The following is an 18,833-nucleotide window of genomic DNA, read 5'->3' as shown; positions in this document are numbered from 1 at the left end:
TTTTCCTTTTTCCTTTTTCCTTTTTCCTTTTTCCTTTTTCCTTTTTCCTTTTTCCTCTCCTTGCCTCTCCTCCCCTCCCCTCCCCTCCTGTCCTCTCCTCTCTTTTCCTGATTTCAGCATTATAGTGTTGGCTGGGAAGAGAGAGCTGGCTATGAGCTGTTTATTACCAAAATTACTGAAATTGCGAAGATCCAGAAGTCATAACTGCCAACAGATTATAGACTCTACTAATGTAGTCACCCATGAAATCTATAAAGCTGATTTTAAAAGGAACTCTAGCACAGCCTATACATTTTGATCCCCAGAAAACATTACTTGGCTTGAAAATATTTTGATCCTTTGACCTGCATTTTAACCAGGATGCAGGATTTTCCTGAAAACTTGTTTTTGTGTGTCCAAATCAGAAAAGCTCACACAGATGTAAAAAGCAACTCAGTTTGTATGTTCAAAAATGTGCCAGATTTTCAGCCTGTAAGAATAATTTGCACATGAACTGCAACAAAAATACACATTAATTAGCTGTACCACAGGCACACAGCCATGCAAATGCTGTCACTGGGACTCACAGTGGGAACCTTGTGGGGCAGGTTTGCCAGAATGGCAATATCAGAGGTAACTTTTGCATTTTAAGCCCTGTAACAACAAGCACACTTTTACTGATAAATCTTCCATCAAAGCCTATTTCCCAGTTTTCTGTTATGTGCTAATGTGGCAGCTTCTAGCCAGTTTAACTTGCATTCATGTGTTTCTTCCTCTGGTGGGAGCATATAATCCATATTGTACATCATAAAACGGTGCCCAGGATGTAAAAACATACCCCAAACTTCAACTACCTTACTGTGTTCTACCATCACATTGGAATTATGGGTGGGACACTTCTGATGAAAGAAATGGAGGGAAGGATTCCCATACGTTTTCAAAAATTTTCTTTAACTTTTCATGCTGATCTCACATTTCACAAAGCCCAGCAGTCCTCCAGTGAGAGCACTTAGCTTTTCACGGGAAATGACTCTGACTGGGGCAAAAATATGCTTTTCTAAATAAACAGATTATGTTATATAGCATGAAAGCTAAAAAAATAAAGCAGGCTCAGCACGCCTACACCCTGCCTGCCATCACCAGGCACACAAACATGCCCAAGCTTTGGCTGGATAACATTTCAAGCATTAGGCCCTCCAAGAGCAGATGTTGGACAATTTGCTCTCTCTCGGGCCCTTTTTCTCCTTTTCCTGGACTTTTCTCCTTGAATGTTTGCTCCCAGTCCAGTTAAACTTGATGCAAATTTTCCCACTGGCAGAATTAAATATCCTCACTTCTACATGCTAACTGCAGCCTTTTTTCTCCTCTCTTCTCTAACTTTCCCTCAGTATCACATTTCCTTCCAAATAACCTCACTCCTTGTCTCCAATGACCTCATTTAAGCTTCTGCTGCCTGGTGGCTGCCCATGGCTGGCCTGTGATGACCTGTGCTGTAGCACCATGCTGGTGAAGGGAAACCTACTCCTTTCACTCCCATTTTACAGCACTGGAGACAGCACTGCTGGACTCACATGAAGGGTCTTGCTGTGCTCATTTGCCCAGCCCTGTTCCCTGGGGGAGCCCAGAGCACAGTGCCCACTGCCAGGGCACCAGCTGAGCTCCTGTCACTGTCAGCTGCAGGATTTGCAAAGGGAAGAGCAGCACATCAGTCTGGAAACTTTCTCTCTGTCAGCAGCTTACCCAAGAAAGAAAAGGCAGACAGCTCCATGTGTTTCCAGGAAGCTCCTCTAAGTCAACCAGGAATGCCCAGCAAAATCAGTGAAAAGGCACCTGGAATCTGTACCGGGCGTCTTGCACAGAAGGATGTAAGCCTTTAAAAATCTCTGCTCAGCCATAAGCACAAAAGACAAATAACAAAATATACACTGTTCAGCTCAGCCCTGAAATGTTTTTGTTACTTGAAAACTTCTCCCACTGGCTCCTGGAAGGGGAAGAGCAAATTTCACTCTAAATGAATACGTGAAAACTGTCTCAGTTGGCTGCTCGTGAGCTCTGGCAGGGATAATTCAGGTCACTGACATAACACTGAGGAATAGATCCAGCTACTGAATAAAAGTCATGATCAACATTAGTCACGTCAAGAAACATCTGTCACTGTTTAAAATTCTAAGGAAATCATTCATACACAAATTAGCTGATAAAAGTTAGTTATGTTACTGATAGCTAAAAAACCAGATTTCCTACAGCACTTGGTAATCACGTTACAAAATATATTACATGAGCTAAACTGAAAACGTGAATGACATTCTCCACCTACTATATAATGACTTAGATATTGTTATGGGTCTCATGAAATACCCACTGGGAATTTGCCTGAGCAAAGGCCGCCTTTAAACTGTTTTTATCGGCTCAGAATTCTTGATGTGATATTTGTAAATGTTATTGCCCACAATGCAAACAGAGAGCAGTATACCTAGAGATTTATTTATTTACATTGCCTACATGTTCACTTAAAATCAGAACTTGATGCTGTCCTGTGGAAATCATAGATTGACTTTTTCAAATAAATGTTGCTAATAGAGTGGCTGTATACATTTCTCACTTAGCAAACCAAATATACAGTGTTATTCTTAGAACTGCAGTTTAGGGAATCAAATCCCAGTTTTATTCCAGAAAACAGCAACTCCCCTTGCCTCCAGAAACAATTGGAATAAGCCAATTCTGTAACCAATAATAAGATAGGTCAAGAAATTTTTGGTATGAGAACTCTGGCAATCCAATTCTTTTGATATTTAACATGAGTTCCAGTAAACACAGGAGGGTTGCTGACTGGAATGAAGCAAACAGCACTGGCACATAGCCTTACAAATTTTATATTATTTTATGAGAAGTCTAAATGCTAATTTGCACAATTATGAATCAAAAACAGACACTCATTTCAGCCTGACTGTCATCAGGGTTTTAATGGAACTGACATGTCAATAAAAATGTGAAAATAACTTCAAAAAAAGTTAAGGAAGATACATTCCCAGCCCACCAAACTGAACATGGTTCCACCAAAGCAAATTGAACCCCAATATATAAATGACAATATAACGAAAGTAAAACGTATATGTGACAGAGATGACTATAAGCTTGTATATAAGAGCTAGAACTTAGTGACCAACAGCAGATTTGGCATTCAGCCCTGATCTCAGAGTTGCTGGTTTGTGTGTAGTTACTGGTATTTGTTCACATCTCCCCTCCCTGAGGGACTTGAGTACAAATCACACGGGAGATCCAATGTGTATCAGCAGCCCAGGATTTATTTGGTTCTTGAGACAGGTCTACAGCCAGATGCATTAGGAGCTGTGGAGAGAATACCCAGAGTGAGACAACTGAGGTACAAAAGTTCCCTGGTATTCAAGAAAGTTCTGAAACACTCTGAGGCATTTATTCAGCCAAGACTTTCCCTGACTCCAAATGGGATTTTGCCGGAGAAAGTTTGAATGTCTAAAGTGGGGTTAATTCCTAAATGTGGTTGGTTCTTAAGTGTAAACAATTAGAAATCACAAAACCCCTCTCAGAAAAGGTTCTGTGCTAATTCCTCTCTACTTGTCAGTGAAGCTGCACTCAGAAAATCATCCATTGCTGCCTACTACTGAGCATCCTCACACTTTGAAGGAGTCAGGTCATCAAACTAATACAGGAAAGAGTAATGCCTGAAACTAGGAGAGATTTTGAATCTCTCTCTTGACTAGGAACTGTTGTTAAAATATAAGCTGCCCTGCTGCACAGAAGATACAGTCAGTGCAGGTAACCAGAGCCAGCTTCCACTGCCTGGGCCCAATCCTGTTCCCACTGAAGTCCATGGCAGAACTCCAACCTGTTTAATGGGAATGGCAACAAGCCTTCTATCTACTTAATATAAATGAAGATACTCATCTCCTCTTTGACATGTTTTGGGCTCAAAGCCATTGGCTGACACTTGTTTGGTTCTCTGCATGTATGTGACTCATGGGATAATATAATGCCTGATTTCCATTCTGCCAGACCTGTCTTTCTCCGTGGTTAACTATTAATTTCAGAGGCAAGATGCAATACTGCAGTAAAATAGGATGGTGTTAAACTAAGAAAATTGCACTTAAATACTGAGAGTAAATGAATCAGATTCCATTTATGAGGATTCCCTTCCAATTAAAGAGGTATACCCACATAGTCCTGGAGACATCAGCCCATTGCTCTTGCATGGAGAGGGAGTTTGTGGAAGTCTCTAGCAAAGTTCTTGGCAGGCAAGGCAGTGTAAACATATTGCCTCTACCCTGCCAGGGGTAAACCTGAGGAGGAACCTGGTAATGGTTGACAAATAAAAAAATCTCTGTTCCAAACAGTTGATTTTTGTTTCAGTCTACCCACACAGGTTGGATTACTCTGGATATACAGGTGCTCCATCAGCTGAGCATATGCTGATTTTCCACCAAAGCCGTAAACTCTTTGGGATAAAGCCTGATTTTCTCTCTTTGGATCCATAGCCTAAGTTTGAGATACTAAGTAATACCATAAAAAAATTAATAACATAATATGGACTTGAAGGAAATATCTGAACAGACTTTCTGGTTCTTCTGAAGTTTCTTGTGATATGCTTATTATTACTAAGTGTTTTCTTGGCTTTAAAATCCAGTTACCCCTGGTATGATACAGCAAACCACACCAGAACACTGATATTTGTGTGGTCTTTGTATGTGATTTCATGTGTATAAACACGGATTTTTTTTACAGGGGAAGAAAGATACACCTTAAACCAGAGATGTCAATGTATTAAACGTTACTTTTAATTTAATCTATTATGCCAAGAGAGGGCAGTGGGCCTGTTTCTCCACCCTTTACTCAGACATTTGCCATTCTTTTCACAATTGAATTGGGTCAAACCCAATTCACCCAGTAAATCCAAACCACTAAGTGCAAAGCACCTGCTTTCTCCTCACAGCAAAGCATCTCCCACTGCCCTTCTTCAGTGTGGAAATTCATTCCTGCCCTCCAACCTCCTGCAGCAGGTGGATGAGGAAAGCTCCTCAGGGGCAATTTCATCAGTTGCAGCAGAGAAAAATAAAAGACTGAGAAATCTTGACATTCCCCCACCACCCCCAACCTGCTGCAGGACTTTGCTATGGTCGTGAGCAATCTCTCAACTCTGTACACAGTGCTGGCAGACAACTACTCCCTTCCTCCCGAACACGGCATTACTCGCTCAGCCTCTCAGTCACTGCCCACTCCCACACCTCACCCCTCCGTGTCCCCAGCCCCATCTCTGGGACTGGCGAGGGTCAGGGGTGGAGGAGGAAGGACTGCACAGCCCCACTGGTGCGGCAGGATGGGCAGAGGCTGCCAGCATTGCAGCAGTGCTGCGTGGAAAAGGAACAGGCTCAGCGGGAAAACCAAACAGCCACCCGGCAGTCGAGCAGACAAATGTCACTGAGTACAGACACCCACAGCACCCTCCCAGAGCTGGGCTGCTCAGGCCTTGCCCATGCCAGGCTAGTCTCGGTGCAGGGTGCATTTGTGCAGGGAGATGAGTGGGAAGGTCACATGTGAGAGCCGTCCCTGCCCACAGTCCTGCCACACTTGTGCCCACAGCGCAGCCACCGCCGGCCACTCGGACTGGCAGCTGTTCTCACAGGAGTGTGCTGGCACAGATGGTCCCCAGAGGTCCCTTCCAGCTCCAACTGTCCTGGGGTGTTTGGAGTAGACAGTGCACAAAATCCTTTCCACCACGCAGGTGTATAATGCATTGCTGAAACGGGCAGTGCAGGGGTTCACGCGTGAGGCTGGACCTGCTGCTACAGCAAACACCCCTGGACAGGCCACTGTGAGAACCTTCTTCTTCTGGGCAATGACTTAGGGACTTTTCGAAGGCTCAGCCCTGGGCCAGGGTAAGGGTTCAGTTTGACAGGAAGAGAAAGTGCAGATATGCAGCTGGGAAGGGCTGGGAGGGGGGTGCCAAAGCAAAAAGCAGGCTGCAAAGAGCACAAAGAGGCTGCAAAACGCCCTGTGCTGTGAGAACTGTTTTGTCTAAGCCATGAGTGAGGGCCTTGTCGAAGGCTCAGCCTACAGTTAGGGTTAGGATTAGAGAACGCTGCTCGCTTTGGCACTGTGTTTAAGGCAAGTGTCTCTAAACACTTTCCTGCTATCAATAATTTACCCTTTGTTCTATTCCAAGGCATTCTGTGTTTATATAACTATTGAAACACCTATGTGGTGGTAGATAGGTGATCTTAATTTTGAATCATAGAATGGCTGATTCTTCTGCCAATGAAGACTAGTTTAATCTACATTTCATTTAAATTAATGGAAAAATCGGCTTTGTCTGGGGTCATAAATGATTTGCTGAAACCACACACACACGGTGAGTCACAGTTCAGAACATAACTCAAACGACCAGGACTGTATTCCCATGCTCTAACCACTAGATTACAGTCCCTCCCACATATACCCTGCAATAATCTTTGCTCGAACGATAACAGCATTTCCCCACTTTACACGTTGGACAGCATTACTGAGTAAGGCACATCCTACCCAACGGGTGTACAGCTCTGCAGGACTGGGGGAGGAAGCACACTCAAGCTAAAAGTCATTAATTTTGCCCAACACCACTAGAACTTAACCCTCTCCTCGGAAAACTAGCAGCTCTGGACCCCCCGATTTACATCTAACTGAAAAGTGAAATCCTTGATCCTGATCTGCATTTATCTTTCACCCGTCCCGAGCAGCGAGTGCTTGCAGACTGACGGTCACGGGGGATTTCGGAGGAGCAGTTTGACTTTTCTTCCCCTCCGCAGCCCACCATGAGCCCCGTGGGGAGGAGGCAAAGCCCCCCGGAGCGGTCCCGTCCAGCCTGGGGACGAGAGGGGCTCGGGGGCTGCCCTCGCAACCAGGGACTGGGACACGTCCCATCTCATGGCCTGCGCATCGCCGGGACACACACTTGTGGGTCCAAATCTCCCTTTTTTGGGGTGTTTAATTTTTGGGGTGCTGGACATACACGGCGCGGGGGCCACGGGCACACCACGGGGGCAGCGAGCTGTGCAGAGCTCGGCTCTCCCGGGCGGATCCCCCTCCACGGCAAAGGCGGACACGGGCGCTGCTGAAGGGGACGGGCCCCGGGGCAGCTTTCCCTGGCACGCAGCCCCAGCCCGGCCGCCCGGGCACGGAGCCCCGCCGGGGGAGAGGGCGGGCGGCGCCCGGGGGTCCCCGCTGACCCCCTCACAGGGCACCGCGCCACACGCCGGGCGCCGTGCGGGGCAGCTCCGGGACGGGACGGGACGGGACGGCCCGGAGGGAGCCTCCTCCCCCATCGCCACCGCCCCCTCCCGCCCCCATGGCCGGGTCCCGCACCCCTTCCCCGCCGGCCGTGCCGAGGGGTCCGCCCGGAGCCGGGGGCACCGCGCCCTGCCCCGCCGGCACCGAGCGGCCCCGGGGCGGCCTCGCCGGGCCCGACCCGGCCAGGGCGGAACTCCGAGGGCGCGGCGAGGGGCCCGGGCCGCGTCTGGCCGGGAAGGGACGGGAAGGGCCGAGCAGCGGCAGCGCTGCGGGGCGAGCGGGGACCCTGCCCTGCCCTGCCCTGCCCGCCGCCTCCTCACTCGGCCGCGCCGTGCCCCGGCCTTTCCCCCTCTGTCGCGTTGTCCCGGGCGGGCTCCGTGTCCTCGCCGCCCGGCGTTCCCCTCGTCCCGCCCGGCCCCGCGTCCCCCCGCCCGCCCGCAGCCCCCGGCGCGGGTGAAGGGTGAAGCCAGAGGTGACTCACGGGCACACATCTGACACCGCAAGTGTTTAGGAAATTGCCGCTCTCTTTAGAGGCAACCGCGTATTTATTTCTCTGGGGCGAAAATCGGGGAGCTGCGCTCCACGAGCGGGATGCTGGTCTGGAGGAAGAGGGGAGCTTCTAGCTTTCCTTCCTACAGAAAAAGGGCTGGAAACACGCAGAGAGGCAGATGGTTATGGTAGAATATATGCTGTTTATTTATGAACGTAACCAGGACTTCTGACAAACTTTATATGCGGTTCCCCCCCAAATTAAAAAAAAACAAACACCAATGTGTGTGCATATACATAGACGTATACATACCATACACACACACACTGCACACACATACACACACCGCCAGCACTGTGCTCTGTCATGCTTTCAAACAGCTTCATCCACCTTATTCTCTCGTCATGACTTACTTCAGTTGGACAAATTGTTGTGCAGCTATAACACGAGGAAGAAACACTCTGCATGGCTACCAGCACACCCTGGAAGGGAGCCTGTTTGTTTGTTTACTTTTCTCTCACCCTGGGAGAAGCTCCAGAGTCCAAAGGTGCTGCAGCAGCAGGGACAAGCCTCCTTGCCCCGCCGCAGGCGCCCTGCAGCCCCACAGCCCGTGCCCCCTTCCAGGCACCTTTGCCTGGGGGTTGGGAAGCAGCAGCCAGTACAGGACAATGTGAAGAAGGCAACACACACTCACACTCACCCACCCACACAAATAATAAAATAACATTGCAGCACAAGGGCATAGTCTCTGTCACCAGATAAAGTTGTGTGATGGCAAAGATCTAAGTAATGCAATAAAAATAAAGTGTAGCTAGTATACACGGAAAGGCTTTCACATTACATGAGGCACAGCTTGGACGGACAGAGACTTGGACAGGAGCTAAATGTCCTGGAATAAAGCAAAATACACTGAAAGTTCATAGTAAATACCCGCATCGATAGGTATTTATTCATTTGTGCTTCGCCACGTCGTGACATACAGTACACTGCTGCTCTTTCTTTTGATGGAGGGAGCTCATCACACACTCGCGCAAGCTGCTGCTCCATCAGTCCCAGGCTGTCCATTGGTCCCGCAGCAGTGGTGGCCCCTTGCCCTTCTCCCAGCCAAGGCAGGGGATAGGGCTTGGCAGAGGCAGCCCAGCCAGGCTGGGACAGTCCTGGCAGCAGTCTAGTGGCTGCCCCACACCTCAGTGCTCCAAACGGGTGTCCAGTGCTGCATGTCTCTCAGCCTCAAGTCCTCTTATCGCTGGCATCCCCACAGCTGCTCCTGCCTGCTGAACCGCAGGCCAGCTGAGAGGGCCTGGCAGGACACCTCAGACACCCCGACCCTCAAGCCTGCACGTCCCTCACCCTTTTTCCTCATGCCCTGCCAGGCTAAAGGGCACAGAAAGCCCCAGAGCTCCTGCAGCTAGCTTTTAAGGCACATCTGGGTTGCTATACGTGCTTTATTACTATTATTATTATTATTATTATTATTACTGTTATTTACCCTGTGTAGACACGTGGGCTTTTTAATTCTTCCTGCCCCTTGCCCTTCTCCTTAGAAAACCCACCATGTTTTCAGCTTACTCGTGTGTCATCCGTAAGGCACAAACCTTGTAATACTAGAGCTGCCTGGCTTCTTGTATAGGTCGTGAACTGATAAAAAAACCCAAACAAACGAAACAAAAGAAAAACAAAACAGCCCCCATCCCCTTTTCCCCCGGCACAGTGCGCTCGCCGCGCTCCGGTACGTAAAGTATCTGTGGGCGGGCAGGGCAGCCCGGCCGGTCCCGGCGCGGCCCTAAGCGCAGCTGCCCATGGCCTTCACCAGCGAGCTCTCGGGCAGCTGCCTGAAGATGCCCCGCAGAGTCTCCAGCTCGCGGGTGAGCTGCTCCACCCGCTTGCGCAGCCGCTCGTTGTCGGTGGTGAGCTCCAGCACCTTCTGCTGCGTCTCCACGTTGCGCTGCTTGGCCTTGTCCCGGCTCTTGCGCACCGCGATGTTGTTGCGCTCCCGGCGCACCCGGTACTCATTGCTGTTCTTGTCCACTGTCTTTTTCGATTTGCTCCGGTGGTCCGCGGGCATCATCTTGAGGGCGCCGGCGGCGGGCAGGCCGCCGGGGGGGTGCGGGTGGTGCGGGTGGTGCGGGCTGGGCACCGGCGTGGGGGGCGGCGTGGGGTGCCCGGGCTGGAGGTGCATGGTGGTCTGGGCGCAGTGGGCGATCTGGTACTGCAGGTGGGACGGGTGCTGCTGCGGGGCGTGATGGGGGTAGAGGGCCGACAGGGCCGCCGACTTCACCTCCTCCTCCTCTCGGGGCTCCTGCTTGATCACCAGCGGCCGCAAGCCGGGCGCGGCGATGCGCTCGTACAGGGGGTCGAGCTTGCCGTCCATGTAGCCGGCCACGCAGCCGAAGAGCGGCTGCTGGTGGTGCTGCTGCTGGTGTCCCGGCGCCGAGGCGGCGGCGCCGGCCCCATGCATGGTGTGGAAGTCGAAATCCCCGGCCAGGATGGCCTTGGCTTTCTCCTGCTGCTTGCTGTGCTGGAACAGGTCGGCCAGGAACTCGTCGTTGAAGGCGGCGGGGTCGATGTAGGCGCTGATGTCGATGGAGTTCTCGTTCTCGCAGATGTCGCCGAGCTCCGCGCCGCCCGTAGCAGGTGCCGCCGCCGAGGGAGCCCCTCTGTAGCTGTAAGCGCTGCCGGGCAGGGGAGTCTGGAGCTGGTGGTGCTGACCGCTGCTCATCGGGGGCCGGGAATCGACCTCGTAGAAGTTGGCTTGCTCCATGAAGCACCTACAGTCTGCCGGGCATGGTGAAGGGCTGCTGCAATCCAGCTTTCGAACGGGACGACGGCGGCAGCGGCGGCGGCTCTAACAATCCTGCGGCACCCCGGCCCTGGGCGGCGAACGGCACCGCGGCTCGGCTCGGCTCGGCTCGGCTCGGCTCAGCTCGGCACGGCTCGGCGCGCCCGGAGCCCGTCCCCGGCCCAGCCCCGCTCCGCTCGCTGCCTGCCTGCCCTGTTGCTAGTGGGCTGCCGCGGTCCTGCGTGCCGTATATATACAGCCCGCAGCAGGGCCGGGGATCGCCCTCTAGTGTCCAACCTCCTGCTGGGAACCTTTGACCGCCGCGCAGCCCCGGGCTCAGCGCCCCGGCCGGGCAGCGCCGACCGCCCGCCCGCCCTCCCCCGGGAGCCGCTGAGCCGCGGGAGAGCGCCCCGCACACCCAGCCCCGCACACCCAGCCCCGCACACCCGCACAGCCCGGCCCCGCACAGCCCTGCTCCGGACACCCGCACACCCGGCCCCGCACAGCCTGGCTCCGGACACCCGGCCCCGCACACCCGGCTCGGCGGGCTCGGAGCGCCCGCCGAGGAGGCTCCGCGCTGATAGGAGGCCCCGGGGGAACGGCGCGGGGACTTTGCGCTGCCGAGGTCGCTCGGCGGGGCAGGAGCGGCCAAAGGCGGCCCCGGTACATTTCCACCGCCCGCTCCCGCCCCTGCGCCGAGAGCTCCGGCCCAGCGCTCCCCGGCCGCGCTTCGCGGGGAGTCTCAAAGTTCACCATCAGCCGCGCATACTTGCAAATATTTGGCCAGTCGGGAATATTCGCCCCGCCGGGATTGGGACGCGCCGCCTCACCGGCGGTGGTTCCCCGCCGGCAGCGCCCCGGGGCCGGCGGGCTCGGAGCATCCCGGCGGCGGGACCCGCGGGGCTCGCCCGGGCACAGCGGGACCGGCGGGGCCCGGCCCCGAGCGGCGCTAGGACCGTGCGGGGATGGCTCCCGGCGGGCAGGGGCGGGGAGCGCGTTGGCCGCGGAGCCTCGGCGGCGATCGGCCGGGCAGCCCCGCTGGCTCCGGCCGTCACTGCCGGCCTCGGGCCCGGAGGAGCTGCCCCGCCGGCACGGGACAGCCGGAGCCGGGTCGCCTGCGGGCCCCCTCACCCCCCGCACGAATCAAGCAGGTAAATTTAATGACGGATTTCTCCAAACGCACACTCGGCAATCTCGAGCAGTGCCGGGCCGCCTCCCGGCCTTGACCCGAGATAACCGCGGGCGCAGCCGGGCCCGGTCCCCCCGGCCCGGTGCCCCGGGCGTTCCCTGCCTCCGTCTTCTGGGGGTTTCGAAGGCGGTCGATGCTCCCGCAGCGCGGGACTGGAGAGGAGCAGACCCGCGGCTCCCCTCCGGGCTGTGCGCCCACAGCAGCTCCTGTGCACGGCCACTGCCTCCCCAGGAGCCTCCGTTTCAAGCTTCAGCTCGGGAGGGGTGAGCATGCACAAAATTCCTTCTGCTGCCATCCCTCCTGTGCGCAGAGCAGATGTCTCTGTCCCCCCTTGCACAGCATCCAGGTGCACCGCACAGAATCCCACGGGCATTTCTTTCTCCTGGTCCCGAAGGTCCCTTTGAAACTGGCATAGAGAAAGGACAAGCCAAGGCCACGGGAGCAGGTGCGGGCTTAAAATTGCTACAGAAAGATCTGCAGGGAAAATGAATCAAACACAGCAATGGCTGGAGAAAAAAATAAAAAGCTGCAATTCTTAGTTCTGGCTTTTTTAGTAAAACAAACTTGTGACAGTAAATTCCTTGCTCAGAAAGGGTTTCACAGATTCCTTGCAATTAAAAATAATTGACAAAGTATTCAACAGGCAACAAAAAGTGAGAGTGCACCGGGACCCCATGTTTTTGTTTCACACAATGGGTGTGTGAACCTCTGTTTCATGAGCAAACGCAAGGCCAGCGGAGTCAGTTGGCTTTTGCACTCCAGTGTCCTCTCAGGAGAACAGATTCTGTAATTGCAGGAGGGAAACATATTAATTTACAGACTACAGAATATACTTTTCACTATCAACAGAAAAAAAAAATCAATCCTAAATTGTTTTTTGTATACAGTCAGTATTTTCTAAAATTATATGTCTTGGCTTCAGCGCAGCAGCAGTGCCTCACAGGGGTGCTTCCACAGGGAGCTGTCTAAGAAACTCTAAGAAACCAGAACACTAGCAAGAACTCTGAACAAAGTCATGATACAGAGGAAAATCCCCAAGTCTGTGACAGGAGTGAGTTTTGGGTGTTTCACAGTAGAGAGTAAAATGCCCCTGACTGCACCCATCTTTCCAAATCCGGCTTGTTCTACTCAAGTGAACAAGTTTTCATTTCCAGAAAAGGGACAACCCAGAGTTGGACTTGTTACCTGGTGGGAGAAATATCATCTGGAATAGAAGCTGGTAAGAGGTTTATACTCGGAGCTTTTGAGAGGCCTTATCCGACTCTGAAGTCAGCAGAAACAGGAATAGGCCATGGATGTTTAAAATAAAAGTTCAGTGCTGCATGAAACAACAGAAGGATAACTAAGAAAGTGTAAGCAGAAGCATATAACTAAGTTTGTCATTTAATAACAATACCTACGCCTATTTAGTCTTTAAAATGCTCTCCCATTTTATAATCATTCTGAAATTAAGGCCTAACCACATATTAAAAAAAATTCAAAGTAAATCAGAAAGTTTAGGATCAGATTCCATTCCTAATTACTGTAATTAACAAACAAGTCCCCACAATTTAAGGACTGGTTTGCTCAGTATTTATTTTTTTTTACATAGACCCCTTTTATCTAAGTTAAGAACTTTAAAATCGTCTCTTTTTACGTGAAAACAAAAATTCCTGTTCAAATTGTTTTAATATGGTATAAAATTAGGTTCCCAGACTTAGCAAATAAGACTTTGTCTTTTTATTGTCCCTACTTCTCTGAAGACAAACAAAATGTTTAGAACAGGATCATCCCCAGACAAGCACAAATGCTTATTTCCACATTCATATCAACAGTGACTGATACCAAATGTTTCAAATCGTAAAGAGAAAACTAGTTCTCGTTGCTTCACTTACATGAGCCCAGGGAGTTGATTTAACGAAGAGAGGAAGGATGTGTGTTGCATACTATGGCTTCCTGAAGCAGCACTGTCAACTCTTGAGGGTGCTATTCTTCCATCTCAAAGCAGACCTCGCTGTTCAGAAGCTCGGGGAGGCCGAGAGAAGTGCTCCACAACTTGAAACAGCACCAAGAGTCATCTCTACAAAGTCAGCTGCACTGCTTTCTGCTAAGGGAAGGAAGCTGAATAGAAAAACATGGTTATGAAGGACTGTGAATATCTGTCTGCTTTATATAAGTGCATTTGTGACTAGCAAGAGTTTTTAATTGCACTGTAACACCGTAGTCTCTTCATTTTACCTGCACTCTGCTCCTGTGCTGTTCTCAGGCCTTTCACTCCCATGGGCTACAACACAGGTTACCTGGCTGCAGGATTTGGGCTTTGCAGGCTGTGTGGGCAGCACAGAGCTCTGCCTGCTGATCCAGCAGCCCAGCAGCTTGTGCACAACATGGCATGTGGCAGCCCCAGCGAGAACCAGAGTGCTGCTACACATTTATTTTACTACCTTGTTAAACCAAACTATTTCAATGCTACTGACAAAGCTCCAGGCAGGAGTTTGCACACAAAACCTCTGGGGGTGAACGGCAGCAACGGCCCGGCCTCTCCTCTCTCACTGCAGGAGTGGGGTGGCTGGGGCAGAGATGGACACTGTGGAGCAGAAAGGACAGGAGGGCTGTCCTGGGAGTGACAAAGGGACATTATCCTCAGCTGGGTGCAGTGCTGTGCCCTGAGTGCCCCAGGGGAGCAGGCAGGGATGGAGCAGCAGTGGCTTCCTGCACGAATAAAGAGCTGGCAATCCACAGTCTTACTTGTTGTGGTGTTACTGAAACACAAACATCTCCCCTCTCCTGTGTTTTCTGCCCCAGGGAGAGGAAACATGATACTGCACATAAAAGCTGCCACATATGACAATTTTCAAAGGAAAAGACTTTATATGCCAAAGCCTTGGAGGCCGGTAGATCGGTATGCAGCATTGTATGATAAGTCAACCAGAACCTTCCATTCAGCTGGGAAAGGCAGCTGGGGACTGCTTATCATTTTTTTATGTGCATTTTGGTCCAACAACAGATGATTTAATGATTTATCATTACAGCTTTTCTCCTTTGGAGAAGCACTGTTTACAACTCCAAATGAACCAACTCAAATCCATGCTATGTTCTTCTTCCTTTTCTGTGCCATTCCCCTTGTCTATGACCACATCCTCAGCTCTTGTTGTCCTTGTGCTCTACTACTTCTCCTGAGAGCTTGGTCCTTTGCAATTCCCAAGCTGGCTGACCAGGAGCATCTTTCCACTTCCATTTGCCTGATTACTGCTCACCTGCATTCAAATGGGCTCAGAGCCCCATCTCTTTCCAGCTTGTCACCTGTAATCTTGTACAATCAGTCTGTGAAGTTGTGTCTTATCCATTCACAATGTTTGCAGGGTTAATAAGCCATTGCACACACAGTCCCTTTCTTATAGTTAGGACCACATTTCACTGACCATATCCATGGTGCCCAAAATATTCCAAATGCCTTTCAGATAAGCAGGATTAAGTCCTGTTCCAAAGAACATACAGCTGAAATACCACCACCACCACAAAAAAAAAATTAAAATGATAGTGCTGCTCCTCGCCTCTCACTGTACTGGTTTCTTCTGCAATATTATTAGGCCATCACCTTTGCCTCAAGACTTGCACAAATGATTTTATGATGTTTGCAGTTCCCCTGCTGATATGCATCAGTTATCCCTTTGCCCAGTATTTGGCCTATCCACAAATCACCCATTCTCTCTCTCTCTAGTCTTTTACCTCTGACTAAATGATAAGACCTGAATTTACTTTCCAATCTTCTGTCTACCTTACAAACTTCAATGATTTCCCTCATCATGAATGGCTCATTATCTTTAATTCATTCATGTTCCCCCTCCCTGGATGATGGAGCAGTGTTATTTTTCTCTATTTTACAGCTCAAGAGCTGTGAGAAGGGATGACTTGCTGAGGCAATATAAGAAACACGTAGCAAAGCTGAGAATTTCATCTTTCCTATGTCCTGAGCTAATATCACCACCAGTGTGCCTGAGAAAGTTTGACTGCTGCTTTCCTACAAACAAAACCCTTTCATACAGTTCCTAGTTGTTTGTTGTGTTTTTCTTAATGGAAAAAGTTGAATCAGTTTTTTATCCAAAATAAATTTATTTCTGCCAAGAAAATGTCATTCTTTTTGATTTTTTTGCCACTGTATGCTTAAGGATGCATGTAGAAAACACAGCTTATTTTTTTCTAGACCCTGGCCCCAGCCTATTGAATTGAAGGCTCTCATTGATCTGAGTAGGAACTGGTGATCCCTTAGCTGGCATACAAATTATGCAGCAGAACAGTAATAGGGTAGTTATCATACCCCAAACTCAGGTCTCAACTCTGCTTTTAGGGAAGTGTTCTCAAAATATTCTCTGATGATTATAGCTCCTAGACTTTGGCTGGCTGCTTTTCATGGCATCATACAAGAGGTCATCCAAAAAAGGGAGATTTAACACCTATGTGAACAGTGCAAGGTAACACTGAATAACAAAGAAGAAAATACCCTTGTTTGTCTCTTTATACATGTGTGTCTTTTATATATGACTGTGCATTAATCCTTTGAAAATATTCACGTAGCCCTTCTGCAATATTATTCCTACCCTTTTAATGTAAAAGGTAGTTTTTAAGTATAACTTTGGCAGTCTACAGCCAATCTGAAATCACCTGGTTTCCAGAAAGTACATCTACAAAGCTGGGCTAATACATTTTGAGAAGGTTGCTTAAGTAATGAAGAATCCTGCCACTGACTTAGATGTTACATTTTGCTGACCTCAAAAGACTTTCAAAAAGAAGATGAGACAGCACAGCTCAGGCTTCTTCACTCTTCATAAGTAATTTGCACTGTAGAGGTTATTTTGTATCTGCAAAAATAAAATATTTATATGACAGAAATACCAAAATGTGTTAAGTATAGAAGTATAGAAGGAGATGCTTTGCTACACAAAGAATGTACAATCAGAAGAACAAGATATGAGAAGTGAGAGCAATGGGACTTGAAAGGAAGAGGAAGACCAGCTTATAAAAATAGTCATGACATTTCTTAATTATGTATTTTAATACATGACGCAAACTGTCACAAAATTTAGTCCTTGACATGGACTAATTTCTACGTTCTCAATCAACTTATTCCCCTTTAGGGGAGATTGTTACAGGATTCAAAATTAAAGAGTAAAACTGTGGTAAAAGGTTACGTTCTGTAGTACAGAGTGGATCTGAGAGCCTCATGCTGTCGTTTCACAGGTGCTGGATCCATGGCAGACTTCAGCAGGAGACCTCTCAGAGAACTCAAGGATCTGGTGAGCTTTTTCCACTTCTCTTGCAGTGAAGCTATCATGTGATTCACAAGTCAGATGCTGGGATAACCTCACCACGCAGCAGCTCACAGTTTTTGATTGCCAACCTGCTCAAAGGATCTATGGAATTAAGGACTAAGACCTGGAAATACGAAGATAGTACACCTTTGGTGCAACCCTTCTTTTAAAAATGTCATACGGCATTTGATTTCAGTGGCACAAAGTTTTGGGAACACACTCGACTCATCTTTTAAGATGTTAGGTTTTATAAATATTGACTCTATACTAAGAGAAAGCACTTTTACTGCTCAGTGTGAGTGCTGTCTTGTATCTGAAAATTTGACCTCCCTGTTGAGCTAAACTCAGCTTTCTCTGATTATCCCACTGCCAGCCCAGGGATTACTGGCATGAGTAACCTAAGCAGGAGTTGGCCTACTAAATGAAAAATGGCCATGGAGCGAGAGGAAAGGGAGTCACAAGGAAGCTCTGCAAAGTTCTTGTAGTCACTCGGTGACACCACCAACAAATCCAACCCGTGATCAAAGCAACCACCAGCACCGGGGAACAACAGGCACGTGGAGGAAGAAATCAAGTCAAAGGCAATGTCAGCTTGAAAAGAACGGCAGCTTTGTTATCAGCGTCAGGCTAATCATAGTGACACTTCCGCAGCAGAATTTCCCTGTCTCTCCTAGGAATAACCACTGCACAGAGAGGAGGCAGCTCACACTTAGGAGCTGGCACACAGTGCTGAAGTTCCCATCTGCATCCCACTGACCCTGCAGGGGGACTGACCCTGCACAAGGACTCGCTGTGCAGCACCGGCTCTCCTGCAGCCACTGGCAGGTGAGGTGAGATATGGCCCTTCATTTCCTGCCAGCGTTCCAAAGGTCACTTGAAAACATCCAGAGAAAGAACCTGCCACTTCTGCCTGCTGGGTAACACCTATTCTGCCTTCTAAGCCTTCGTAGAAGGAGCAGTTGCACACAGTAACATTCAGTACCCCAGTCCTCATAAAAATCAGGAGATGTTACTCACCACTGCGTGAGTTCCCCAAGACCTTCACACTTACATTATTTTGTTCAATCTGGAGTCTCACACTTCAGATAAAACAAGTCTTAATCTTAAGTGAAATAAGAGTTAATCACAAAGCAGGTGAGTCTAACAGTCAGTCGTTTTTTTCCTGAAGGGATCCCAGACACATAAAAATCTAGAACCTAAAGTTGTGAGGTGACAAGGACATTTCAAAGTTTTAGAGGAAAACAGGACTGGCTACTTCAAGTGATGATGCGTGGAACAAACCATTCTTTCTGCTTAGTGTTTAAATGTGGCTGACAGCTGAGCTACAGAGTGCTTTAAAAAAATATTATCAGAATTCATATGAATAAAATCAGAGGACTTCTTTTGATGGAAGCCAGTATCTTTTCTATTCATTTTATGGAAGAGTAAAATTATTTTGTCTGCAACAGTATTTCAGAAAGTAAAAATCCAATGGCAGTGCTATGTTGTTTGCAAGGTATTTGGGTATCTAAATCCTCATAAACAATGCTGAAAAGGCACTGCCCTTCAGATAGGAGGGACCAACAATGTCATATGACTTACCTGGCTCTATAGTCAATAGTGGAGCTAAGTGTAATCAAGGCTGATCATTCAGCAAAAGCCCAGGGCTCAGAGATTTCTAATTCCAAAGAAAAACTCCTTGCAAACTACTTGTGTTTCTAAGTAAAAAATGAACCAGCTATGAAATGGGCTCCCATGCTGCAAAAATGTCTACTTTTTTTTCCCTTCTGCTGCAATTAAAGATAGGAAATGGGAATAAGCTTTTGGATTCTA

General features: G+C 49.2%; 1 protein-coding gene across 1 annotated transcript; it reads right to left on the bottom strand.

Moving 5' to 3' along the window:
- Positions 1-7,947: 7,947 nt before the first annotated feature.
- On the bottom strand, positions 7,948-10,694 carry CEBPA (CCAAT enhancer binding protein alpha). The gene has a single exon (XM_027701540.1). It carries the CDS (start codon positions 10,524-10,526, stop codon positions 9,549-9,551), a length of 978 nt encoding a protein of 325 aa, XP_027557341.1. The 5' UTR covers positions 10,527-10,694; the 3' UTR covers positions 7,948-9,548.
- Positions 10,695-18,833: the final 8,139 nt, after the last annotated feature.

The sequence above is a fragment of the Neopelma chrysocephalum genome, unplaced genomic scaffold, assembly GCF_003984885.1.
Source record: "Neopelma chrysocephalum unplaced genomic scaffold, ASM398488v2 Primary Assembly neopelma1_159, whole genome shotgun sequence".
Lineage (NCBI taxonomy): Eukaryota > Metazoa > Chordata > Aves > Passeriformes > Pipridae > Neopelma > Neopelma chrysocephalum.
This window is presented reverse-complemented; position numbering and strand designations above follow the sequence as displayed.